This window comes from Notolepis coatsorum, assembly GCF_963971535.1.
Source record: "Notolepis coatsorum genome assembly, chromosome: 5".
In the NCBI taxonomy this organism is placed as follows: domain Eukaryota; kingdom Metazoa; phylum Chordata; class Actinopteri; order Aulopiformes; family Paralepididae; genus Notolepis; species Notolepis coatsorum.
In genome coordinates, this window is record NC_140169.1 from 105,951,147 (window position 1) to 105,978,757 (window position 27,611).

Sequence of the window (27,611 nt, forward strand, 5' to 3'; positions counted from 1 at the left end):
GGTAATAATATAGGCATGGTAGATTACTTAGTTGCAAAGTGCATAATAGTAGATAGTTCGTTTTCTTTTTTTTCTTTTACTGGTTATTTCAGTAGACTCCTCATGTTCTTCATGGACTCCAATATCCATATGTCATTTCTGTACTGCTGATGTTAATTAAAGCTGAGATCATTCTGAACAGCTTGTTAATCTGAAGACTTCAACATTTGGCCAAACTGCAAGGAGTACCTATGTCATTTCTCCCCAGCGCCTATATAATGTTTCAGATGGCTAAATCCATACCAGGCTAAACCTGTTTTCCACAATCTGTCCCTTTAATTGTCAGTTTTAGCACCATGCTTTATCCATTAATTTAGTTTGAATGAGTCATGACGTAGGCTTCATTATGTTTCTGTCCACCTGCATGTTGTGTCACTTACTCATTCCTTGACTCCATTATGTCTCTCAACTGAACCCAGGTACTTCCAGCCAAGGACTGCCTGTACCTACTCTGTTGCCATGACATCAACCCCAAGGTATATCATTCCACTGCTACGCTGATGACACCCAACTCTACCTAAAAATAAACCCTACCCCATCCACAGTTCTGCCATCTTCCACTCTGACCACCTGCCTTGAGGAGACCAAGGCGTGGATGAAGCACAACTTCTTACAGTTAAACAGTTCTAAAACTGAAGCCATTATTATTATAGGTTCGCTCATCCACCATCACCACCATCACCTTTTCCGGCCAAAACATCACCCTGTCACCAACAATCACCAACCTAGGGGTAAAAATGGACCCTCACCTGACCTTTGAGGCGCACATAAATCAATTATACAAAAACTCTTTCTACCACCTTAGGAACATCGCCAAACTTCGCCCCTCACTCACTCTGTCAGATGCCAAAAAGCTCATCCACGCCTTTGTTTCCTCCAGGCTGGATTACTGCAACGCACTCCTTATCGGGATCCCTAGCAAGAACATCCAAAGGCTACAATGTATCCAAAACAGCGCTGCTAGGATCCTGATGAGAGTGCGGAAATACCACCACATCACTCCCATCCTCAAGTCCCTTCACTGGCTCCCTGTCTCACTCAGGCTTGAGTTCAAAGTCTCCCTGCTCACCCACCAATGCCTCTACCGAAACGCCCCCTATACCTCAAAGAACTCATCACCCCTCACTCCTCCTCTCGACATCTCCGCTCTGGCCAGGCAAACCTCCTCCAGCGCCCAAGGACCAATCTCTGCACTATGGGAGATCAGGCTTTTTGCTCTTCCGCTCCGAGTCTGTGGAATGCTCTCCCTGACTACCTGAGAGCACCACAGACTGTGGATGCTTTCAAGAAAGGCCTCAAAACTCACCTTTTTAGTAGAGCCTTCTGTTGACTTTCTATCAAATGTTTAGCTCCACACATTTGATGTTCTTTTACCAATTTCTTTGATCAGTTTTATTTATTCTATGTTTCTCTATGTTATTCTATGTTTAGTCTTGCCTATCTTTATATTCTTTCTTTCCTTTATTCTCGCTAGTTTTTAAGTTCTTTTAACTGTAGCGCTTTGAGATTTACCCCGCAACTGTAAAGCGCATTACAAATAGAATCTATTATTATTATTATTATTATTATTATTATTATTATTATTATTATTATTATTATTATTATTATTATTATTGCCCATATCGGATCTCAGGTTTTATCCACCCGCCCCTTAATGAGTGATTGCCCTCAGCTGTAGTCATCATTGGGCACTCAGCAGACTCTACAGGAAGGGGCGGGCGGTACCTGAGAAGGGGAAACAGAAAAGGAGGTTACTAACAAAAAACACAGCACCATACTATCTATAAATACAAAATCACTCACCTATACTAACCTGACCTGATGTAAATACGGGCAATCCTTGTAACACAACTTGTACCAACACACAGACCTGGTAGCACTCTGACATTCCATAACATTACCCTCCCTCAGCTAACATTAACGTGACTTTAGGTCACACACTCACAGCTTTGAATGGCCAGTGTTGCCTGTTACACCAACCCTCTTCGCTAATAGTTAGGTAATAATAATAATAATAATAATAATAATAATACATCTATTTTATATAGCGCTTTTCCAGGTGCTCATTTTAAATTGTATCCTGTATTTGATCGGAAGCCAATGGAGGTCGTGGAGGACAGGGGATGTGATCAGAGCGACGGGTGGAGGTGAGCATGCGGGCAGCAGAGTTTTGGACATATTGGAGTTTATTGAGGATAGTGTTTGGTGAGCCGTAGAGGATGCTGTTACAGTAATCCAGTCTTGATTAAATGAATGCATGAACCAGTGTTTCAGCAGCGGAGAGTGATAGGGACAGGGGCGGAGACGAGCAATGTTCCGGAGGTGGTAGAAGGCCGTTTTGGTTATGTGGTTCACATGGGGGAGGAAAGAAAGGGTGGAGTCCAGGATGATGCCAAGGTTACGGACGTGAGTGGAGGGGGTGACAATGGAACCATCAATATTTAGGGAGAAATCCTGGGTGTGGCTGGTGAGGGATTTTGGACTGATAATGATGATTTCTGATTTATTGCAGTTTAGTTTGAGAAAGTTATTTTGCATCCATGTTTTGATGTCTGTGAGGCAGGTGGTGAGGGTGGAGAGAGTGTCAGTGGCTGGAGTGATAGTCTTGGTGGAGAGGTAGAGCTGAGTGTCGTCTGCATAACAATGGAAGTGGAGGCCATGTTGGCGGAGAATCAGACCAAGTGGAAGGATGTAGAGGATGAAGAGCAGGGGACCAAGTCCGACCAGGTACTTGCTGTAAAGGCCTTACTACTATGCCGTAACACTTAGACATTGTCCTACCCAACGCTGTCCCAGCACATCTGCAGAGTCTGTAGAGTTGCCAAGCTCTTGCCATAAAGGCTGCTTCCGCTCTGCAAATAAAAACAGATGCCATGTGCGTAGCATGTCTCTCTGCCAGAGAAGACCATCCAACCTTGTTGTACAGGATACAATGATGAGTACCATAACTGAGGGCTGAGTGATATACAGAATCTAATGGCTTAAGACTGGGAGAAGCAGCATGTAATTATACCTGTCAACATGTCTTTTTCAAACTGTAGTGGTGACACAAAGGGAACAAACCTGGACAAATACTGAACTGCCTTTTGGAGTCACCAGGCAGATGACCTCCATAATATCCACAACCATGCAACTCCTTGGTGTCAGACCGATGGCAGAAAGGGTATTTTTAGGGTTTGATGTTTTAAGAGTATGATATAAGCTAGTTGGTATATCAGAATAGGCCTGCCTGAAGCTTAGTAAGCCTCCCTTGGCCAAGGGGAAGGTGTCAGTGTGACTATTTCAATAGGGTTTTAGAGATCTTGGAGGGTAGAGATCTACTATGGTGCAATAACGTCAATGTGGACTTTCCATTGTTGGTATAAATCATGTTGTCTCACAGTCACCACGGCTGTTTTATGATGATGTCATAAATGACCTTGCTGCAAGAAAGGCACGGCTGTAAAACAATGCTACATTATGCATATACGTACCGTTGGCCATCCCTGTGGTAAAGATGTGCTTTTTTGAAAGCTCATGTAGATTTCATAATTTCTTACTGTCCTCTAGTGGTCAAGTAGAAAATAGCACAATTCAACCCAGTGATGAACACTCATTTGCATTTGCATTGTTTACTGTCATTTAGGTTTCTTAGTACAGAAACATACAGAGATATGAAAGGATTATTAGCATTAACCATATTTATTGTAATGCATAATATAACTGATAGGGCATACAGACCCTCATCTGCACCTTGATTACACTGCCTACTTGCTCATATGCATATTATACTCAGTTAATTATATTGTTATATTACTTACACTGCCTATTTAAAATGTTCTACCTGTATTATGGCATGTACAAATCTCAAAAACATAAAGCTATGCAGTTTCTGTGTGAGTCTATGAACACAGTGATTGGTGGTGGAAATGTCTGACTCTGGAGAAGATGGTAAGTGCATTTCCCATAATGTAAGGGTTTCTCTCCTAATGAATACTAGCTGTCAAATGCTCTGTGGGAAACAGTAGGTGGTAATGATTGTTACCTTAATGTAGTGCCGAGTCTGCCGACTTCCACGCTGTCCCTGTGTGGGGTGTGTGGGGTGTGTGGGTGGGGCGGGGCTAGGGGGTGGCTACTTGGGCTCAAGCCTCGAATGTTTTCTGAGAAGCCCCGAATCTATTTAAAAAATATATATATATTTGATTTTTTTTTTTTTTTTTTTACAATTAATCATTGTTACATGAAAATATGGTTGCACCAGATTTAGAAGAAGCTAATTTCCATCTGTAGTCTATCCAGCTGCTAACTGTATTTGAGTGAGTTAAGTCTTGGTGTTATGGTGTGTCTTTATGAATGGAAATATCGAATAAAAGAAACAACGATGAAAACCCGACTATACTCTGGTTTTCGGGGGTCCTGCCGCTCAACGTTCAGCGAGTTAACCCTAGTTCTTAGATCCTAATATGAAAAACGATGTGATTTAATGTTCTTACCTTGACTTTGTCTATTTTACTGCTATCTATTTTATGCTTTGTCTGCACTTTATGCATTGCTCTTGATCTGCCAATGTTGTGCTCATTTTATGCCTGTCTTTTTGTACTGCTGTGAAGCACTTTGAGCTGCAATTCTTGTATGAAAGGTGCTATACAAACACAGTGTATTAATAATAATAATAATAATAATAATTATTATTATTATTATTATTATTATTATTATTATTATTATTATTATTATTATTATTATTATTATTATTATTATTATTATTATTATTATTATTATTATTATTATTATTATTATTATTATTATTATTATTATTATTATTATTATTATTATAAATTATTATAGTTTGCTTCATTAATTAAAGGGTGTGAATTTAAGTGTTCTCTAGTGCCTTTTGTCTGCTTTAAGGTGGTGGTATAAGTTAAAGGTTGTGGTGTCGAAGTTAAAAAAAAATCCTATCTGGGCTAAGCCCCGGATCTCCTACAATTCTAAATCCGCCCCTAAACAAGCCGGAGTCATGAACCCCACCGTCATTGATAACTATCGCCCTGTCTCTCTTCTCTCCTTCCTTTCTAAATCCCTTGAACGTGCTTTATCCAACCAACTCACTGATTATCTATTACAGAATGACCCCCTAGAGACCTAGACCCTATAAGTCAGGCTTCAGGATTGGTCACTCCACAGAGACGGCCAGGCCCTCATAGCAGTCACAGAGGCTCTTCACTTAGCAAGAACGAAGGGCCTCTCCTCTGTCCTGTTTCTCCTGGACCTGTCGGCAGCCTTCGACACAGTCAACCATCAGATCCTCCTTGCAGGAATGGGAGTGGTAGGCTCTGTGCTGTCATGGCTGTCATCCTACTTCGACAACTCCTCCTACCAAGTATCATGGAGAGGGACCCTGTCAGGCCTATAGAGGTTCCACTGCCTCTAAGCCCACAGCCCATACAGGTTCCACAGATTTTCAGCCCACTGACCAAAAAGGTCCCACTGCCTGACGACATCCCTTGCACCGTGACAGACAGAGAAGTACTGCTTATTATGGGCTAATATTGGATTCCTCAGTCTGGATGATGAAGTGGTGCATGCAAAGGTCTTGGTATCCCTCAGTCGACAGCTTACTACACCTGTGCAGAAAAAGGTCCACCGCTTCTCAGTCCAGTGCATATGATTTATGTTCAGAAGGATGTCTCTCTGTTTGCTCACTGATGTTCCCTTGCCTCTTGGCCTGCAGGCCACAGGCATCCCTATGTCTCTTGACATACAGCCAACAGAAGTGTTACTGCCTCTGAGCCCCAAGTCACTCAAGAAGTTCCTTCTTCCTACTGATGTCACTCCTCATGACCTTGCTTCTCTTATTGTGCCGCAGAGAGGCTGAGGAGACATGCCATGACACACCAGCAGAAGAGCAAGCTAAAGAAACCTGCTTCCTACAGAAGAAGGGACCATCAACAAAAACAACATACTAGGCTACTCTCTTCATCAAGTAAGGTTCGCCTCTCCTGAGGACAAGAACTGAACTGATTTGGGAGGTTTACTGATAAATTGTTGGTGTTTTTTGATAGAGTCCTAAACATCTTAAAATGAGAAGATTTGGTTACATTTTGGGAATATTCAAAGGTGTTCGCAAATAGTTACAGTATCTCGCGTAAAAGGTCTGTTGGTAGAAATGTAGAGTAATTGAGATGGTAATATATCACAAGTCAATCAGATGATGTCACTGTGGTTGTTATGGTTTGTCAACAACCCCAATAGCACGTCACAGACAGGTAGTTCAGAGTTAGCCAAAAACCAGGGCGTATTTATTTACAAAACAGAAATGAGCGAAAACAACTAAAGCACAAAGGGAGAATGTTCTTGGCAGAGTTGTCTGCGGCTCTGAGAATGAATGAATGAAAACTTTATTTAACAGATTGCAGAATGGGTACAATACAGTACGGCTCAATACACACAATTGTTAAGGGGATGCAGACCTGAGAAAGACGTTTGTCTTGTTTCCATCAGGGTCCCCCATTTTCAATTCATATAGACATTTATGACATACACAACATACATGACATTTATGGCATAGGGACATATAGGTATTTAGTACTGATACATTTGTGACATAAATGGTATTCAAATATACAGTACTGTTACCCCTAGATCCTGACAGAGTATATACATATGATGGGGAGGGGACTGTACATTAGGAGGGGGTGGGTGGGTGGGAGAGAGATATACATACGGCGGGGAGGGAATATATACATGCGGTGGGGAGGAGACTGTCTATTAGGAGGTGGTGGGGGTTTTGGGCATTTACGGTGGCCAGTTTCGAATTGCAGCCTCCCGTAGGTGCTCTTTAAGAGCGGTTTTGAATGTGGGTAGGGATTCACATTCCTTTACAGCTTTGGGTAGGGCGTTCCACATTGATGTGGCATAATTGCGAAACGTATTTAGTCCCTTGTTTGAGCCGAATCTGGGTTTAACATGATTTGTTGAGCTTCCTCTGGTGTAGTGGTTGTGGTATTCACTGACCTTTGGGAAGTATTTTGACATGTACATGGGTACCTTAGTCGTATAGTGTATCTTGTAGACCAGGCCCCATTGCAAGTTGCTGTACTCTGTCGTCTACTCTAAGCCATCCTAGGTTGTCAAAGTGGGCAGGGGTGAGGTGGGTTCTGGGGGTAAGGTCAAGTAGTAGTCTGACCAGTTTGTTTTGTGATGTTTGTAATTTTGTTTTAAGCGCCTTTGAGGTGCTTTGGTACCATGAGGTGCACGCATAGTCATAGTACCCTTGAATGAGTGCTCCTGCCAGAGTCTTCAGGGTATTCTTTTTTACCAGAGAGGAGATCCGGTATAAGAATCTAGTTCGTTGGTTGACTTTCTTTATTACATTGGATGCCATTTTGTCACAGGAAAGATTTGCCTCTAGGATGGAACCCAGGTAGGTAATTTCGTCTTTCCTTGTGACAATATTGTCACCCACTGCAACTGAGAAGCCGTCGGTCTTGCTGAGTTTGTTATTTGAACCGAAGAGAATGGACTCTGTTTTGCCCATGTGTAATGATAGTTTGTTATCAGCGAGCCATATGCAGATTTTGCCTAGTTCCGAGCTGAGGGTTTTTTCAACCTGCAACTTGTTCTTGTCAGAGACCAGCAGGGCTGAGTCATCCGCAAACAGGAACAAGTTGCAGTCACAGGCTGACGACATGTCATTTGCATAAATTAGGAAGAGTAGCGGTCCTAGTATGCTTCCTTGTGGAACACCACAGCTCACTGTGAGGGGGGGGGGATAGAGTACCGTTTACCTCTACCATCTGTTCTCTCCCCTCCAGGTAGGATTGCATCCAGCTCACTGATAAGCTATCAAAACCAATTGCTTTTAGCTTGTCAATCAGAATGGAGTGATTGACAGTGTCGAAGGCCTTTTGTAGGTCCAGCATGACCATGCCGCAGTATTTGCCCGCGTCCACCTCTTGTTTGATGTGGTCGTTCAAATAGAGGAGGCATGTGTCAGTGGAGTGGGACGTTCTGAAGCCAGATTGGAATTCGTCGATTAGATTTTTTTCCGCCAGGTACTTTTCGACCTGTTCGAAGACTATTTTCTCCATGACTTTCGAGATGGAGGTAAGAATAGAAACAGGGCGGTAGTTGCCTGGGTCTAATTTGCTGCCCTTTTTGTGCAGAGGGGTCACTCTCGCAATTTTGAAGTCCTTGGGGACGTATTGATTGATTGATTGATTGATTGATTGAAAACTTTATTAACAGATTGCAGAATGGGTACAATACAGTACAGCTCAATACAGACAATTGTTAAGGGGATGCAGACCAGAGAAAGACTTTTGTCTTGTTTACATCAGGGTCCCCCATTTTCAATTCATCAGGACATATATGACATACTTGACATACAGATAGTCAGTACTGCTACATCTATACATTTATGACATACCAGATTTGCAAATACAGTACTGTTTGTGATACAGAAGGAGTCAAGAAAAGGGAGTATATACATTTGACGTAGAAACTGTACATTGGAGGAGGTTGGGTGGGGGGGTTGGGTACATTGGGATATTGACAACCATACTGGGTAATTTATATTGGAGGTGGTTGGGGGGGGGGGAGAAACACTGTATAAACAAGCAAAACTGTACAATTGGGGGGGGGGGGGACACTGTACAAACAAGCAAAATTGTACATTGGACTATTGACAAAACCATACTAGGTAAATTACTGTACATTGGAGGGGGTTGGGTTAGGATATTTACAGGGGCCAGTTTTGAATTGCAGTCTCCCGTAGGTGTCCCTTGAAAGAGGTTTTGAAAGTGGGTAGTGATCCACATTCCTTTACAGCTTTGGGTAGGGCGTTCCACATTGATGTGGCATAATTGCGAAACGTGTTTAGTCCCTTATTTGAGCCGAATCTGGGTTTAACATGATTTGTGGAGCTCCCTCTGGTGTTGTGATCGTGGTATTCACTGACCTTTGGGAAGTATTTTGACATGTACATGGGTACCTTGGTCGTGTAGTGTATCTTGTAGACCAGGCCCATTGCAAGTTGCTGTACTCTGTCGTCTACTCTAAGCCATCCTAGGTTGTCAAAGTGGGCAGGGGTGAGGTGGGTTCTAGGAGTAAGGTCAAGCAGTAGTCTGACCAGTTTGTTTTGAGATGTTTGTAATTTTGTTTTTAGCGCCTTTGAGGTGCTTTGGTACCATGTTTTATAGAGAGGTTTATTATGTGAGTGATGACTGGGGTGATGGCGGCTGCTGCGTCTCTGAGGAATTTGGAGGGGATGTTGTCATGGCCAGTGGCCTTGTTAGGTTGGAGGGCGCTCAATTTTTTGAGTACCTCATCGGTTGTTACCATTTCAAGTTTGAAGTCGTCTTTGTGGACCCCTAGGTTTTTGTAGTATGCTATACTATGTGTTCTACCCCATAATGCCCTGAATGGGAGGGTAGTTTGTTTACCAGTGTTGTGGCTATGTTTGTGAAGAAGATGTTTAAGTAATTGGCTACATCCAGCTTGTCTGTGATGAGCGTGTTGTCCGTCTTTATGTTTATGTTTGAGAATCTGGTTTTAAGTTTTTTACTGCAGCCTAGTTGGTTATTGAGTAATTTCCAAAGTTCGCTGGGTTTGTTTTTGTTTTCCTCAGTTTTGTCGTTGATGAAATTTCTTTTTGCGGTTTTGATCATGGTGTTTACATCATTTCTTAGTCTGTTTCTTTGAATTTTTTGTCAAGTCAAGTCAAGAGTTTTATTTGTCACGGCATACAAGTATACAATGAAATGCGGGTGGTCTTGCCTGCAACGATGTGCAATACAGTGGTACAACATATAATAGAATCCAATAAAAACAACATTGTGCAATAAACAGGTAACAGGTAACATGGTGTGACATCTCGGTATCTGTACATAAAAAATATTTACAGAGCATATAGGACATGCTAGGTAGTTTTAGTTCAACCACGTGGGCTTGGAGTTCACTGTTTGAGCTTTTGGAAAGCTTTGTCTGACTTTTATGAAGTTCAGAGCATTTTTTGTCTCTGGTTTTCATAGAGGCCAGTATTTCAGTGTGCATCCATGGCTCAGCGCGATTTTTAACCCTGGTGGTTCTTATGGGTGCCATGTTGTTGAGTATTGCTGTGAATTTTGTTTTGAATCCAAGCCATGTTTCTTCAACCTGTGTACCACTGAGTTCATCTGACCAGTCCAAGCTCCCCAGTTCTAGGTGCAGCTCGTCTTCAGAGCAGAGACGGCACTGTGGCGTTGCGCCTCTGACTCTGCGGCTCTGCAGCTACTTGACGATCCGCTCGGGAAACAGAGAGAGAGATAATGTCAACAAGACGAGCGAACGGAATACAATGCAGTCCAGAATTGTTTAGCTGAGTCAGTAACAACAACAAGCGGCTCCTCTTCAGTGTTACCCAAACACACAAAAAACAGAAAGGTCCCGAGTCCAGGAAAATGCGGGAAAAACAGAGTATCCAAAAAAAAGTATGTTCCAAAACTCACCAAGGCGCAATTGCGCAAAGCGGTCTACGCGGCAGAGATCCAACGGATGGCAGAGCAAAGTAACAGCGGTGACTTCCATAGACGTCCTGGAGAGAAACAGAAGAGGTACAACACGGGAGGAAACAAGCAGCAGCCAGTGGTAATCCAAAACGACCCGACACAGAACGTTAGGAACACCAGAGTATATAAGGGCTCCACCGAGCTGATTAGAACTCACTTCAAGTGCGCGAAGGTAATTGGTACCTTGAAGCGTGCGGAATCGGACCAATCCTCACAGTGATATTGAAGGTGCCATTTTTATTATGAGGCTATGTGAAAATTATATGGTAATTTACTAAATGTTTTTATTACATTAACGTATAGACAGACTATGTCACAAATGGAGCTTTGTAAATGGGATAATGCCCACTTGATGACCCAATGATCTACAGTTACTTAAAGGTGCAGTATGTAGATGTAGAACATACGTTTTCAGCTCAAGAGTTGTGGGAAAATTCTATGATATATGAAAATATACATTACAATAAACTATGCTGAGGGGGGAAACTGGGTCATGAGACACTGAAAAAAAATTACATTTGACTGTTGTTGTTGTTTACAATTACAGGACCAGAAAATGTTTTTACAAATATATTTACTATTCAAAGAACCAGTTTGATTTACCATGCTTTTGATGATTGTTCTTTGAATGTATGATAAAATGAGACTTTAATTAACACTTTGACTGCCGGGAGCCGTCTTTAGACGTCTTTGCTGGCCATGCTAAAGTTGCCGGGGGACGCTGTACGTCGTCTTTATATCAATATTTCAAAAATCTGCGATCGGATTCATAATGTCCCTCCGCTGGCCTGAGATCCACCAGCAGGACCCACTGAGCTCTCTGGCGGTTCAGGAGCGCCATCTGGTGGCCGATCGGCGCAAGCGCTTAACAGGAAGCGCATTAGAGGTTTTGCTAGACGTCCGTATTGCTTCCGGCCACTCGGTACATGTCCCGTGACTCTAGCTCGTCACTCTACATAGCGATCGATTGCCAATAACTCGATAAACAACATGATTTGGACGTATATACCATTATACAAGCTGGAGATGGACCGGGTAATAATATATCCCATAATGATAAAATTTCTACTCGACGATGATCGCCCAACGGCGCGCGGAGACTGGGGTGAGTTTCAGCGTGTAACGTTACCGTCTTCGATAATAACTGATATTATCAACATTTGACCCACATTAGATGATTGGTATAACGCTGCCCACGGAATTATAAACGCCCCCTCGCCCATCCGGTCAACATCAGATGACGTGTAGTAACTTCTAGAAGTACGTCTAGTTGGAATTTTTTATATCGCGCTGATTGCCATCAAACTGTATTTCATCATCAATATAATGCATTTGGTGCTATATATCACGTTCTGGAGAAAGCTGCAGAAAGAGATGAAAACATACTTATACATTAGACCATACTTTACTATGAATATGTGAATGAAAAAGTTTAACGTTGCTACACAATGAACAATACATATAGGACTTTGAATGGGCCCTAATAATGGCAATGTAGCAATAGAATTTAAAAAGTTATAGCCCTGCAAAGAAGGGGACTTTCTCCATAGACAAATAGCGCTGGCAATCTATGGTATATCATTAATTTAACCTTAGGCAACCAAAGTGTTAAAAGGATTACATTATAGTCACAGGCTCTGCTAATCTAAACAATTATCTCTTTCAAAACTACATAGTGCACCTTTACATTAGGCCTGTAGATACAAATGTTTGTTAATTTGATACATTTTGATTTGTTTTAACATCCATTGATAATAAAAGCAGAGACCTTCCTTTATTCTTTCATAACATAATATTTTATCCAGCTTTTATCAGGCCATACACATCCAGTATGTACACGGCCCATATGCGTGTGGCCCATATGCTATGATAGGGAGTTGATGCTTCAGTTTAAAGGTCCGGACCCTGCTTTGGTTTCAACATCCATTGCTATTGAAAGCAGATACTGTACCTTCCTTCATCATTTGGTATATGTATTGTTACAGAATATTTTATTAATCACAGTGTATCAGGCATACCAGGCCCTATTTTAACATGGAATCACCATAATAATGTATTCTCTTTTTCCTACACTCTACTCTAGAGGTAATATAGATATTCCCCAAAATAATTTCGTTATGTTGATTTGATTGTTGTAGGCCTACTGTCTGCCAGAGTCTTGGTCAAAAACTGTATGGATTTTCCTCTTCTGCGCTTTTATTTTGAAGGCAAAACCTCTCCCCAGGAAGTCTTATTTTATTTGTATTAATCTAGCTTGACATAGCTGGGTTTTGGTATCCTAGCAACTGAATTGATGAGCAGTGAAGCGAGGATCAGCATCTTCGCGCGTCACAGGTCTGTCCCCTGCTCGCAGACACACGGTAAGCGAAAAATACAACCATTTCTTATTTAGATGGATTATAACATTTGGGGGCAAATTACATCCTATCAACCAACGACATAGCATATCATTATTACCAGTGCATTGTGATCTTCTTGACTGGACCGTGAAATTATCTGTTGTACTTGTATTGTATCATCATCACAGCGGCATAACGCTATATTTACCTCTGACGTAGACGCGTAAGTGCACCTATTATATCATTTATTTAATTCCCAGTTTTAATTAATACTTGTATAGCATACGATGACATATTGCCTACATTCATTAGAAATGGCAGAAACTTTTAAAATTGGTTGTGTGTAGCATTAGGCCTAATATCATGTTGTATATCATGTTTCAACAACAATAGCCTACACCATCAGTCACACCTGATGTGTTTTCAGAGTAGTCCGTCTCGTTGTTACTTGTCTAAATATCAATAAACACAATTATGTTTACGATACACTATCTCGTTTTAGGACGTGCCAACAGAGATGGGCTCGGCGGTCAGGTTAACGCGCACAGCGCTGCTGGGTGTCCTGCTGTATATCATGGTGGGCTGCACATTGGGCCGGAGCCCCCGCACGGCAGACGAGGTGTCCGAGGCCGACATCCAGCGCCTCCTCCACGGCGTCATGGAGCAGCTAGGCATCGCTCGGCCGAGGGTGGAGTACCCTGCACACCAAGCCACCAACATAGTCGGGCCTCAGAGTATCCAGGGTAGCGTATAGGATGCAGAGTTCCGTTTATGATGTGCTATTCAAATGCTGGTTTGAAATAAATAGCCTGCTACTTTAACGTATGCTTATTTATGCGTAATTCGGAATTCTCTTTTTTCACATGTCCAATGTGCTCACCTATATAATATCATTCACGATGTAGAGACAGCAGACTATCATGCTTTGCATTAACCCAATAGCCAGGGTTTTCAATTGATTAAGTCCTCCTGATTGTTTATTTTCATCCACAAGGTGGTGCTCATGAAGGCCTCCAGCATCTGGGCCCCTATGGGAACATCCCCAACATAGTGGCTGAGCTGACTGGAGACAACATACCCAAGGACTTCAGTGAGGACCATGGTTACCCAGACCCCCCAAACCCATGTCCCCTAGGAAAGACAGGTAAACCCCCAGTAGGACACACACATCCAAAGCATTTGAAACAAATTAAATCGGTTTTCAATAACAAGAGAGGAGTGCATCAGCAGGCAGTGTTCGAACAAAATCTAGCATTTCTATTTTGCATTGCATACTGTCACAGCTTAAATTGTCAAGTTAAACACATTTGATAACTGATTAGTTGCACAAATAATAATAATAATAATAATAATAATAATAATATAATAATAATAATAATAATAATAATAATAATAATAATAATAATAATAATAATAATAATAATAATAATAATAATAATAATAATAATAATAATATTGATAAAAACTTGGGGGAAATCAATAATTGTTTCCACATTCCACATCGACATTCTGGTAACAAAATGGTTTTCCAAGGTGGCATGCTTAGATACTTAATGTGATGTGTCATAGGCAGGGTGCAAAATATACGGGGCGGTCTCAGTGTGAGGTTTTGCCCGCTGCTCACTACCTTTTCTCTGTTTCTTTAAGCCTATACTGTTTATTTCCCTTCTATACTGTTTATTTTCCCTTCTCACTCTCTCTCTCTAGCCCCCACCCTCTCGTTCCTTACCCTTAGTGGCCACACCTGTTCGATATTCTATTATCTCTCGCACCTGTGGTGGCAGGCTAATGAGTCCCCCTGTGGGCTTTAAATACCAGGGCGCTTCCCCTCGTTTTGGCGTGGGGTCGTGTTGTATACTTGCCGAGTCATATTCTCTAAACATCTAGACTCTTTCGGGAGATCCTCTGTCTGCCTATGCTGTTCCATTCTCCGGCGTCGAGATGTTTGCTCCTGCCTTCGCCAGCTGTCGCCGTTGCCTGTGGGGGAGACTGGTCTGCGCTCCCTGTACTTCCACGGGAGGCACCCCAGCGTTCCACTGCAGACCCCCGCGCAGCTGTTCGTCCTGACGCACATCCAGACCAGCGCAGACGCTCTCCAGTCCTCAGCGCGCAACGCGCATCTTCCAGACCTCCGAGCTTGGCACGCTCCTCCGTACCAGCGCGCACTCCCAGCCTGACGCGCATCTTCTAGACCTCCGAGCTTGGCACGCTCCTCCGTACCAGCGCGCACTCCCAGCCTGACGCGCATCTTCTAGACCTCCGAGCTTGGCACGCTCCTCCGTACCAGCGCGCACTCCCAGCCTGACGCGCCTCTTCTAGACCTCCGAGCTTGGCACGCTCCTCCGTACCAGCGCGCACTCCCAGCCTGACGCGCATCTTCTAGACCTCCGAGCTTGGCACGCTCCTCCGTACCAGCGCGCACTCCCAGCCTGATGCGCATCTTCCAGACCTCCGAGCTTGGCACGCTCTCCAGTCTCCAGCGCGCAACGCGCATCTTCCAAGGATCCTCGTGCTTGGCACACTCCTCCTCGCAGACGCACCCCGAGGCGTCTCTCTGTTCCGACGCGCACACCAAGGTGTGGCGCGCACTCTGTTCCTCGGCTCCGACAGCGGCTACCCGGTGGATGACATCCTCGCCACCGCCACTGTTCCGACGCGCACACCAAGGTGTGGCGCGCACTCTGTTCCTCGGCTCCGACAGCGGCTACCCGGTGGACGACATCCTCGCCACCGCCACTGTTTCCGACGCGCACACCAAGGTGTGGCGCGCACCCTGTTCCTCGGCTCCGACAGCGGCTACCCGGTGGACGACATCCTCGTCACCGCCGCTGTTCCAGCACCCTGTTCCTCGGTCTCGGACAGCCAGCCACCCGGTGGCGATGCCCTCGCCCCGTCGCTGTCCCCTTACCTGCTACGCATACGCTGGGTGAGTTTTGATTGTGATGTCACTCACTCAGCGTAGTGCCCTTGCCCCCGTTCCCGTTGCTGTCCCTGTACCTTTACGCATACGCTGGGTGAGTTTTGATTGTGATGTCACTCACTCAGCGTAGTGCCCTTGCCCCCGTTCCCGTTGCTGTCCCTGTACCTTTACGCATACGCTGGGTGAGTTTTGATTGTGATGTCACTCACTCAGCGTAGTGCCCTTGCCCCCGTTCCCGCTGCTGTTCCTGTACCATTACGCATACGCCTGGTTGAGTTTAGATTGTGATGTCACTCTCCCAGCGTATTGCCTCTGTTAGTTAGTTTGGACATTTCATCTCCCAGATGATTTCCACCAGTCCTCCCAGTTCCTCCCTGTTTCCCAGCCCGCCTCCGCGGGCCTCAGTCCCCTAGTCCCTAGTCCTCTTTCCCTAGTTCTCCTAGTCCCTAGTCCTCTATCCCTAGCTCTCCTAGTCCCAAGTCCTCTTTCCCTAGCTCTCCTAGTCCCTAGTCCTCTCTCCTCAGTCCCCTAGTCCCTAGTCCTCTTTCCCTAGTTCTCCTAGTCCCTAGTCCTCTATCCCTAGCTCTCCTAGTCCCAAGTCCTCTTTCCCTAGTTCTCCTAGTCCCTAGCCCTCTATCCCTAGCTCACCTAGTCCCTAGTCCTCTCTCCCTAGTTCTCCTAGTCCCTAGTCCTCTATCCCTAGCTCTCCTAGTCCCTAGTCCTCTCTCCCTAGTTCTCCTTGTCCCTTGTTTACCTAGTCTCTAGTTCCTCTGTCCCAAGGCGTTCCCTTAACCTTCCCTTAGGCGTTCCCTTACCTTCCCATAGTGTTCCCTTTTCCTGCATTTGTGATTCTCCCTTAAAGGGACAATGCCCTTTTCCCTGTTTTTCCCTGTGTTTCAATAAATATCTGTTTCTTGGCAAACCACCATACCTGTCTTGTGTTGTGCGATTGGGGTCGGTTACAAACCACAACAGTACGACCCCACCAAGTCTACGACCCCAGCCAGCACAGACTGTGTATGTTGAGTTTGCCTTTTTTTTTCTTGTCCCCTCTAGCTCCCCTGTTAGCCCTGTTAGCTTCCCTGTTAGCCCAGTTTAGCTTCCTTGTTAGTCCTGTTTAGCTCCCTTGTTAGCCTGTTACTCCCCTGTTTAGCCCAGTTTGGCTCCCTGTTTAGCTTGTTAGTCTCCCCGGTTAGCTCCCCTGTTTGCTTCCCGTTTGCCCTGTTTGACCCCCCTGTAGCTAGCCATGCCCTGGCGGCTAACCCAGTCCCTCAGCAGAGCCCCTGTCTGCTAGTCTGCCCCGGCTGCTAGCACAGCCTCTATGTTTATGCAGCCCTTGCTGCTGGCATGGGTCCTGTAGCTAGCCATGCCCTGGCAGCTAACCCAGTTTCCCTCTGCATGGCCCCGGTCTGCTAGCTTGGCCCCGGCTGTTAGCACAGCCTCTATGTTAATGCAGCCTTGCAGCTGGCATAGGCCCTGTAGCTAGCCAGGCCCAAGCAGCTAACCCGGTCCCTCTGCATGGCCTCCACTTTTTTGTGTTGTTTCTCCCACTGCTAGGACTGCCCTTCAGCTAGCAAGGTCAGTATTCCCACAGCTAGGACTGTCCTTCCAGCTAGCTTGTTCTCTCATGCTGGTCCAGCCCTGTCTGCCAGCCTAGCTCCGGCAGCTAGCGCAGCCTCTATGTAGATGTAGCAGTACAGCTAGCATAGGCCCTGTAGCTATCAGTGCCTTGGCAGCTACCCTTTCCCTCTGCTAGCCTAGCTCGGCAGCTAGCGCAGCCTCTATGTTGATGTAGCAGTACAGCTAGCATAGGCCCTGTAGCTATCAGTGCCCTGGCAGCTACCCTTTCCCTCTGCTAGCCTGGCTCCGGCAGCTTGCGCAGCCTCTATGTTGATGTAGCAGTACAGCTAGCATAGGCCCTGTAGCTATCAGTGCCCTGGCAGCAACCTTCCCTCTGCTAGCCCCTTCCCGGTGCTACCATGGTTACCCCTTTGCTACCCTGCTTGCCCCTCAGTTCCTCTAGACCAGTTGCTCTAGACCAGTTCTCTAAACCAGTTCTCTAAACCAGTTCTCTAGACCAGTTCTCTAGCCCGGATCTCTAGACCAGTTCTCTAGACCAGTTCTCTAGACCAGTTCCTCTAGACTAGTTCTCTAGACCCAGTTCCTCTAGACCAGTTCCTCTAGACCAGTTCCCCCAGTTACCCCTCGGCGACCCTGTTTTTTTTGCTAGCCCCACTCTTGTGGTGGCTTCCCCTGCTGGCTTGGCCAGTACCTCTTGTTTTGCCCCCTGCCACTCTGTCTGTATTTGTTTTGGGTCGCCGGGTGGCTCCCGTTGGAGGGGGGGATACTGTGAGGTTTTGCCCGCTGCTCACTACCTTTTCTCTGTTTCTTTAAGCCTATACTGTTTATTTCCCTTCTATACTGTTTATTTTCCCTTCTCACTCTCTCTCTCTAGCCCCCACCCTCTCGTTCCTTACCCTTAGTGGCCACACCTGTTCGATATTCTATTATCTCTCGCACCTGTGGTGGCAGGCTAATGAGTCCCCCTGTGGGCTTTAAATACCAGGGCGCTTCCCCTCGTTTTGGCGTGGGGTCGTGTTGTATACTTGCCGAGTCATATTCTCTAAACATCTAGACTCTTTCGGGAGATCCTTTGTCTGCCTATGCTGTTCCATTCTCCGGCGTCGAGATGTTTGCTCCTGCCTTCGCCAGCTGTCGCCGTTGCCTGTGGGGGAGACTGGTCTGCGCTCCCTGTACTTCCACGGGAGGCACCCCAGCGTTCCACTGCAGACCCCCGCGCAGCTGTTCGTCCTGACGCACATCCAGACCAGCGCAGACGCTCTCCAGTCCTCAGCGCGCAACGCGCATCTTCCAGACCTCCGAGCTTGGCACGCTCCTCCGTACCAGCGCGCACTCCCAGCCTGACGCGCATCTTCTAGACCTCCGAGCTTGGCACGCTCCTCCGTACCAGCGCGCACTCCCAGCCTGACGCGCATCTTCTAGACCTCCGAGCTTGGCACGCTCCTCCGTACCAGCGCGCACTCCCAGCCTGACGCGCCTCTTCTAGACCTCCGAGCTTGGCACGCTCCTCCGTACCAGCGCGCACTCCCAGCCTGACGCGCATCTTCTAGACCTCCGAGCTTGGCACGCTCCTCCGTACCAGCGCGCACTCCCAGCCTGATGCGCATCTTCCAGACCTCCGAGCTTGGCACGCTCTCCAGTCTCCAGCGCGCAACGCGCATCTTCCAAGGATCCTCGTGCTTGGCACACTCCTCCTCGCAGACGCACCCCGAGGCGTCTCTCTGTTCCGACGCGCACACCAAGGTGTGGCGCGCACTCTGTTCCTCGGCTCCGACAGCGGCTACCCGGTGGACGACATCCTCGCCACCGCCACTGTTCCGACGCGCACACCAAGGTGTGGCGCGCACTCTGTTCCTCGGCTCCGACAGCGGCTACCCGGTGGACGACATCCTCGCCACCGCCACTGTTTCCGACGCGCACACCAAGGTGTGGCGCGCACCCTGTTCCTCGGCTCCGACAGCGGCTACCCGGTGGACGACATCCTCGTCACCGCCGCTGTTCCAGCACCCTGTTCCTCGGTCTCGGACAGCCAGCCACCCGGTGGCGATGCCCTCGCCCCGTCGCTGTCCCCTTACCTGCTACGCATACGCTGGGTGAGTTTTGATTGTGATGTCACTCACTCAGCGTAGTGCCCTTGCCCCCGTTCCCGTTGCTGTCCCTGTACCTTTACGCATACGCTGGGTGAGTTTTGATTGTGATGTCACTCACTCAGCGTAGTGCCCTTGCCCCCGTTCCCGTTGCTGTCCCTGTACCTTTACGCATACGCTGGGTGAGTTTTGATTGTGATGTCACTCACTCAGCGTAGTGCCCTTGCCCCCGTTCCCGCTGCTGTTCCTGTACCATTACGCATACGCCTGGTTGAGTTTAGATTGTGATGTCACTCTCCCAGCGTATTGCCTCTGTTAGTTAGTTTGGACATTTCATCTCCCAGCGTATTGCCTCTGTTAGTTAGTTTGGACATTTCATCTCCCAGCGTAATGCCTCTGTTTTTGGTTCTCACTTAGAATAGTATTTTTGGACTTTACATCTCCCCCTGTGTGTTTGTCACACGAAGATATTATTACTTTGTTCACTTTGATTATTTGGACTGTTCTGCACCTGCTCTGTTTTTTCCCCTTTGTGCATTAACTATCTCCTCTGTCCTGCAGAGTGGCCCAGATGATTTCCACCAGTCCTCCCAGTTCCTCCCTGTTTCCCAGCCCGCCTCCGCGGGCCTCAGTCCCCTAGTCCCTAGTCCTCTTTCCCTAGTTCTCCTAGTCCCTAGTCCTCTATCCCTAGCTCTCCTAGTCCCAAGTCCTCTTTCCCTAGCTCTCCTAGTCCCTAGTCCTCTCTCCTCAGTCCCCTAGTCCCTAGTCCTCTTTCCCTAGTTCTCCTAGTCCCTAGTCCTCTATCCCTAGCTCTCCTAGTCCCAAGTCCTCTTTCCCTAGTTCTCCTAGTCCCTAGCCCTCTATCCCTAGCTCACCTAGTCCCTAGTCCTCTCTCCCTAGTTCTCCTAGTCCCTAGTCCTCTATCCCTAGCTCTCCTAGTCCCTAGTCCTCTCTCCCTAGTTCTCCTTGTCCCTTGTTTACCTAGTCTCTAGTTCCTCTGTCCCAAGGCGTTCCCTTAACCTTCCCTTAGGCGTTCCCTTACCTTCCCATAGTGTTCCCTTTTCCTGCATTTGTGATTCTCCCTTAAAGGGACAATGCCCTTTTCCCTGTTTTTCCCTGTGTTTCAATAAATATCTGTTTCTTGGCAAACCACCATACCTGTCTTGTGTTGTGCGATTGGGGTCGGTTACAAACCACAACACTCAGACCCCTTTATTAGACAATTAACATCCTGAAAGCCTCAACAGCTACACGTTTTTATTTTATTTTATATTATTTGTCACTGATAATGATCACTAAATGTAATTTTAAAAGCTTACTATGTCCATTATTCAATGTGCAAAATATTTACTTACTTTGCCACTGAATATCACTTAATTGACCTATCTCAAACCCTGCCCTCTTTTCTTGATCCTCCAATTATAACTGTTGCTTTCCTCGGACAAACGGGATAGGTCCATTTGCGTAACTCTATGTGTAACTCTATGTGTGTGTGTGTGTGTGGGGGGTGGTCATAGTTTGTGAAGACTCTCTAACTCTTTGCAGCCGCAGATGGGTGTCTGGAGAATGCTCCTGATACAGCAGAGTTCAGCAGAGAGTTCCAGAAGCACCAGCACCTGTATGACCCAGAACATGACTACCCAGCCCTGGCAAAGTGGGTGAGTGCAGAAGGTCAACAGCTACATGGGAAATACAGGTCACTTTCAATCCACCATATTGATGTGGCACCACTGAGCAGCCTCAGACAGAGACACGAGTGGCTACTCAGCTCGGTTTTGGTGTTCTGGGAGTGAAGGACATTATTTGGTAATACTTTATTTAATATGCTGTAAGTGGTGTTTTTGTCTTAAAATAAGTGTTAAATAGCTCTATATTCCGACATCCATCACTGATATAGAGTGTCTGGTCAGTAACATGGGTCTCCCATGTCGCTCCGCTCTGCAGTAATCACAAAATGTTCTGGTATCCCTTCCCACTTTATCCAATCAGGAGAGAGAACACTAGATATACTTATTTCAGTTAATCTTACCAAGCCAAAATTGCTTACTGCACTGGCAGATTATTTTACTTATTTCAAGCAATATTATTTGTATTATTTTTGTATGGCTGTATCAGTGATGGCTGTCAGAATGTAGATATATTATATATTATGTAGACCACTGTTTTAACAAAAAATACCACTTACAGCACCTTTAAAGGTGCAGTATGTTATTTGGGGGGATACGTTTTCAGTTCACAGTTGTGGAAAAATGATATGGTATATGAAAATATACATTACAATAAAAACTATGCCCAGGGAGAAAATGGGTCATGGGGCATTTTACTGTTGTTGTTGTTGTTGTTGTTGTTGTTGTTGTTGTTGTTGTTGTTGTTGTTGTTGTTGTTGTTGTTGTTTACAATGTCAGAAATCTTGTTTACAAATATATGTACTATTCAAAGAAGCATCTGATAGGCTTCTGTTTGATTTACAGTGCTTCAAAATTATTTCTCTGATACAATTAGATACTCTAATTCAAATAATTACATTACAGTACTGTAGCAGGCTCTGCCAATGTAAACAAGTATCTCTCTCTAAACTACATAGTGTACCTTTAAGGCATAGCCAATCTATTGAGTATTATAAGAATATTAAAAACGAATTATAATGCATCATATATGTTTATTCTATGGATGCAGCAATGTTTTTTTTGCTAAAACCATATTATAGGCCAATTTGTAAGAATTTCAGTAAAAATGCAGATAAAACAGGCTGTAGAGGGTTACAATGGTCCTTGTGACAAATAGGACACCATATAAATTAAAGGAATTAAACTGAAATTATATTTGTTTCACTAAACAGAAGTTCTTGTTAGTTATTCTGCTGTTGACATTTGTAGGCACTCGGAGTAAAAATATCTTTTAAAAAAAAGAAGAAGTTGGGGCCGTCGGGTGGCGTAGCGGAGATTGCGCTCGTCACCAATGCAAGAGGCTGCGGTCTCGACTCCCGGAGTCAGCATTGCCTTGCGGCTTGGGCCGGTCGTCATACTAACTCGTTTGGCTGAGTTAGGTGGAGGGAAGTCGTGGGTGGTAATCTGGCGTTGTGGACAGCGACGCCTACATGGGTCTGGGCGCCTGCTCAGCGAAAGGCAGGAAATGGTGAAGGCAGCGTGACCTCCCACGTGTTACGCTTCACCAATGAGAGTCCTCGCTGCCAGGTGAAAAAAGAGCCACTGGCTGTCTTCACATGTGTCGGAGGAAGCATGTGGTGGACTTCAGGGTTCCCTTGTACCGACCAGTAGGAGGAACATGCGCACAACAACCAGGTAGGGGGGGGGGGGGGGGGGGCATTGGCATAACGACTAAATTGGGATGGGGGAAAAAAATAGAAAAATCAGGCGGAGAAAAAAGAGGTTTAAAAAAAATTAAAAAGAAGAAGTTAATTCTAATATTGGCCAAATATCGGTCTATAGGCCTACTGGTTGTCTGCCAATATATGGGGTGCATACCTAACTTATACTGCTGCTGCATCAATAATGAGACTAGATTACAAACATGATGACAAATTCAAGTCTTGATGCTTTGATTTCCAGCCTTAGGGAAACGGTAATAAATTATAGTTATTGACTTAACTATCATAGGTCATTGGACTAGCACAACTGTAGGGCGGTCAGGTGGCGTAGCGGAGATTGCATTCGTCACCAAACGCCGGAGACGCTGGATTCGCCTGTTCGAATCCAGCTCACAGCTCCGGCGTTGTTACCAGCTTGGCTGGCCGTTCACACTAATACAATTGGCAGTATTAGAGGGTGGGAGAAGCTGGCGGGGTGGGTCTGGGTCGTTGTAAACAGCAACTCCTACAGTTCGGTCGGGGCGCCTGCTCAGCGCGGATAGGATCTAAGGGGGGTAGTGTGATCCTTCCACACGTTACACCCTCTCAGTGAGAGTCTGCGCTGCCAGGTGAAAAGAAGCGGTTGATTGGCTAGACGTGTGTCGGAGGAAGCACATGATAGCCTCCACTCTCCCAGACCGACTGTGGGGGGTAAGTGCGCAGCGACCAGGAAGGGGATTGGGAATTGGCATAACGACTAACATTGGGATGGGAGAAAATCGGAGGAAAAAGGAGGGGGGAAAAGATTAAAAAAAAAAAAAGGGTAATAGCACAACTGTTTTAGAAGGTGGATTTTCACTTTTAAGAAAAGTGTCACCAAAGACTTTAGCATTTTGAACGATCACACAGAAACTATGGGTAATTTGCGTCCTTCAACTATAGAAGCCATGCTGAGTCTTGTTAAGTCTGTGGCCAGAAGAATTCCCCCTAAAAGGCAGTCTCTTCTTTAACCCCACATGGATACACATCCAAGCAATTTGTTGACTGTAATCTATGAACAAAGAGATAGGCTGTAAAACAATGGAAACATAATTTTGCGTCTCAACTGACTTTTTTTTGTATTTCCTTTTCAGAACAAGGAGCTTTTGTACCAGAAATTGAAGGGTGGACCGAAAAGAAGAAAAAGGGTATAGCGTTTCTTGGTCGTCTTCTTCATGTTGGGGGGGCTGAGAAACCATGTTGCTATGAGACGTCCCCCCAAAGGATCTAGTGCACTTTTACCTCCATAGCTTTGGATGTGAAGTCCCATTCTGACTAAGGATTGGCTGTTTTTTTTCTTTTCTTTTTTATAAATAAAACTCCAACTCATCTTAGCCCCATTACATGTACTGTATGTTAGCAATATCCTATGGATGCGGTAAGAATGGGAGTGCGCTTTGTGTATGTATTATTTATATGTTATTATTTTTCACATCCTGCCTTGTAGAATGCCAACCCATACCTGATGGGACAGAGGCTGGACAATGTGGTCGCCAAGAAATCAGTCCCCCACTACTCTGAGGAAGAGGAAGAGGAGGTCCTCACCACCTCTGCAAACCCCGAACCTCTCTCAACTGGTTCACTTCAGTAAAGTCAAACTGTATCTCAAACTGTATTACAATCAATTATATATTGTTAAGGAAATAATGATAAATCATAAACATTTGAATTGTTGATAGATCAGTTACAGACATTCAGTTACACAAAGTATGTTTATTATATTCAGATGTCATACCCTGCTTGCATCTTGTGGAAAGCTTTTTAAGAGGCAATAGTTTGAAGTGGATTTTCAATGATATATCATCATTCCTTTTGAAATATAGATGGCTTCTGTTCAAATAGTTACCAACTCATTAAATCATGTAAACAACTTCACTGTGGCATGAGATAAGCTAACAATACGTTTAGTTATTATGATTGATTCATGATTAATCAATATATGACTATGTGCAGTACTGAAGATTGTTTTTTTGTTGTCATTTTAACTTCTCTAATAGATTTTATTCTTAGATTGTTCTAATACTTTGTGAAGACAAATAAATGACGATTTACCTGCATTGCAACGTTTGAATTGGGTCTTTCAATCAATCCTAATAAGTTAGAGATGTGGGTTTTGAGGGGCGGGTTCCATCATGGCAGTATTTAAACAGGAGGCCGTTCATTCTCTTGTCATCCAAGAAGCTACCATTCAACAAACCAGACCTCTAGGCACATTCTCTTAATTTACAAAGAAACGTTTGCAGCAGGCTGTCCACCTGACCAGAGTTTCCTTTGTGTTTGGATAAGAAAACAGGTGAGTCCTTTAATGGTTCTCAGATGCTTTCCCCCAAAATGTTTCGTTAACTTACAATTGAATTAACCAATGCATTTAATCCATGTGTGACTTTCGTGTCCTAAATGTCGTGCGTAAAACGGCCTCCAATCTTATGCCCGCATTCTGTACTTTCCTTCAGGATGAAGAGGTTGTCACTGTTAAACTCAGTGTTCTTGGGGCTGCTACTCTGTCCACTGAGAGGCGCCGGTGTCGGGACGTTTCAAGGCGCCTTCCCGCACCCCTACAAATACAACCCGAACGAGTCGGAGGCGCCCCAGACCGGAATAATATCTCGCGGGATCATGGGACCCGTAACTACCGCCGACGAGGTGCTCGAATCCAGCCAAGAAGCGCTGCATGTCACGGAGCGTCGGTACCTGAAGATGGACTGGTGTAAGACGCAGCCACTCAAGCAGACGATCCACGAGGAAGGATGCCTGAGCCGCACCATCATCAACCGCTTCTGCTACGGCCAGTGCAACTCCTTCTACATCCCGCGGCACGTGTACCGAGAGGACAGCGCCTTCCAGTCCTGCTCCACCTGCAAACCCAAGACCTTCACCACCGTCACCTACACCCTCCTGTGCCCGGGGCAGACGCCGAGTACGAGGAAGAAACGCGTCCAGCGTGTAAAGCAGTGCCGCTGCGCTACGATAGATATGGATTAAATACTTGTTTGGGACCTACAACACCACATTTGGCCTTTTTTTTTTAGGATGGTGGAGATATGAAATCAGTATGTGACACAATCTAATACAAAATGGGGAAACCTGGATGGATGAACAGCGATGTATCAGAGGAGTAGGCCTATATAAGTACACTTTTGACCACCGGTCAAATAATGCCTTGTCCGGTTTAGCATTATAATATAGGCTGCAGCCTACTGTGTATACACGGCGGGTTCGTGCTGTGCATACAGGTGTTCATAGCCACAGACAGCTCGTTTCAGACCACTGACTGTGGAAATAACGATTTATGTGTTGTATAAGAGTTGTACAGTATTGCCTGCTATACGACGAATATAAGTAAACATTTCTAAATTACTGAGATAGTTGTATTGCTTCCACTGTGTGGAATGTAAGCTGAAGGTCGAGTTCTTTTTGTTTTTAATTATTATTTTTTACAACCTGCACTGTTAGATGTCACTGTAGTTTATGACATTGCATTATTTGTGTAATATAAATGGAAGGTGAATAAACTACATTTTATACCTGTTTTTCAAATCAGTCATGTTGTTGCCAACATCATTTGTGGTTCAATTAATTGGTTCAAAGAATCAATGAAGCCTCTTTATTTATTTATTTTTTATAGATTGCAGTCAAAATCCTTTAAAGTGCAATACACCAAACCATAAAGAGCTAGTTATGATTCATATATGTGCCATGTAAAATGGTCTTAAAAGGCCTTAAAATCTAAATACATTTTCTTTCTGATATAGAACTAGTGTTAAAAAGGTCCAGTGACTTCGTTTAACATCCGTTTTGAAAAATTGGATAGTTAGTGAGGACTTTGCTCAAACACAATACATTGGGAAATCATGATGGTGATCAGTGAATGTACAGAACTTCCTTGTGTTCCACCTCTCTGTGCTGTCTTGCACTTTACTCACTAAAGCTCGCTCACTTCAACAAAGCAGCAAACAAACACAAAGATGTCAGTACAGGCCTTCAGGATGTCGAGCAAATCAACCAGTTAACTCTTTCATCTCAATCTCAGGGATTAAATGCTGTTTTCAACACTTTATAAATTCTGTTATAGACCTTTTTCATATATATATATATATTGTCGCTGGCGGAAGAAGACCTTGTAACTCCAAAAACCCAACTTTTCAGGAAATGAAAAAAAAAAAAAAAAAAAAAAAATATATATATATATATATATATATATATATATATATATCGATCGGCAGTTGCCCTCACCATATCAATATACAAATACAACATAAAAAAAAGACGAACTGTCCCAGAAAATGCCAATAAGAGAGATTCACCCCGTTGAAACTCAAGATAATTGAGAGATTGAGAAAACTCTTCCTGTCGCTGATACGTATGTTCAAACGTGCTCGGAAATGTAAAAAAAAAAAAACAAGCGAGTCCTCTTGCATGCAGCAGTTTCAGGTTGGCAAGGCATCACAGGCGTAGTCGAGGTATAACCCAAAGGTGGGGCGGTGGAGACACAGTCACTTCTCTCACTTCATCTCTGCTTCTCTTTGCTTCCACCTGTCCCATCAGTTGGCTTCCTGTTGGCTTGAAGTCAGGCTGGCTTCTTTCTGACGTAGTCTCTCTTTCTGTTAAGGGTGAAAGGGGAAAAAAGTCTTTAAATTGAACTGATGACAAAGACAGAGGATTGCATGGAGATTCCTACCAATTAAATCAATCAAATAGTATAGAAATGATCCTGATCTGAATAGGGAGCTTCTTTTTTGCTTTGTGAACTGATTTTAGAGGGTATACTTTTCC

At 44.9% G+C, this 27,611-nt stretch overlaps 3 protein-coding genes across 3 annotated transcripts in view; 2 read left to right on the forward strand and 1 right to left on the reverse strand.

Moving 5' to 3' along the window:
- The first annotated feature begins 12,865 nt into the window (after window positions 1-12,865).
- scg5 (secretogranin V) lies at window positions 12,866-24,784 on the forward strand. Its single transcript, XM_084314516.1, has 6 exons — window positions 12,866-12,925; window positions 13,407-13,647; window positions 13,899-14,048; window positions 21,038-21,150; window positions 23,933-23,986; window positions 24,286-24,784. Exons 2-6 carry the CDS (start codon window positions 13,422-13,424, stop codon window positions 24,427-24,429), a joined length of 687 nt encoding a protein of 228 aa, XP_084170642.1. The 5' UTR covers window positions 12,866-12,925; window positions 13,407-13,421; the 3' UTR covers window positions 24,430-24,784.
- Window positions 24,785-25,012: 228 nt separating this feature from the next.
- On the forward strand, window positions 25,013-26,378 carry grem1a (gremlin 1a, DAN family BMP antagonist). The gene is made up of 2 exons (XM_084313948.1): window positions 25,013-25,131; window positions 25,292-26,378. The coding sequence occupies exon 2, from the start codon at window positions 25,293-25,295 to the stop codon at window positions 25,818-25,820; it is 528 nt and encodes a 175-aa protein (XP_084170074.1). The 5' UTR covers window positions 25,013-25,131; window position 25,292; the 3' UTR covers window positions 25,821-26,378.
- A 670-nt stretch (window positions 26,379-27,048) lies between these two features.
- The window catches only part of fmn1 (formin 1), a gene marked incomplete at its 5' end in the record, with an annotated part of 81,030 nt that continues 80,467 nt past the window's right edge, over window positions 27,049-27,611 (reverse strand). The window contains one exon of the mRNA XM_084314211.1: window positions 27,049-27,439. Within this exon, the coding sequence (XP_084170337.1) occupies window positions 27,380-27,439 (60 nt within the window). The 3' untranslated portion in view covers window positions 27,049-27,379. The remainder of the gene's footprint in view (window positions 27,440-27,611) is intronic.

Excerpts from the sequence above, each read along its gene's own strand:
- grem1a (XM_084313948.1), top strand. The coding sequence starts at position 25,293 with ATGAAGAGGTTGTCACTGTTAAACTCAGTGTTCTTGGGGCTGCTACTC.
- scg5 (XM_084314516.1), top strand. The coding sequence starts at position 13,422 with ATGGGCTCGGCGGTCAGGTTAACGCGCACAGCGCTGCTGGGTGTCCTG. Across the intron at positions 14,049-21,037 it reads ATGTCCCCTAGGAAAGACAG|CCGCAGATGGGTGTCTGGAG; the intron begins GTAAACCCCCAG and ends AACTCTTTGCAG. Across the intron at positions 23,987-24,285 it reads GACCGAAAAGAAGAAAAAGG|AATGCCAACCCATACCTGAT; the intron begins GTATAGCGTTTC and ends CCTGCCTTGTAG.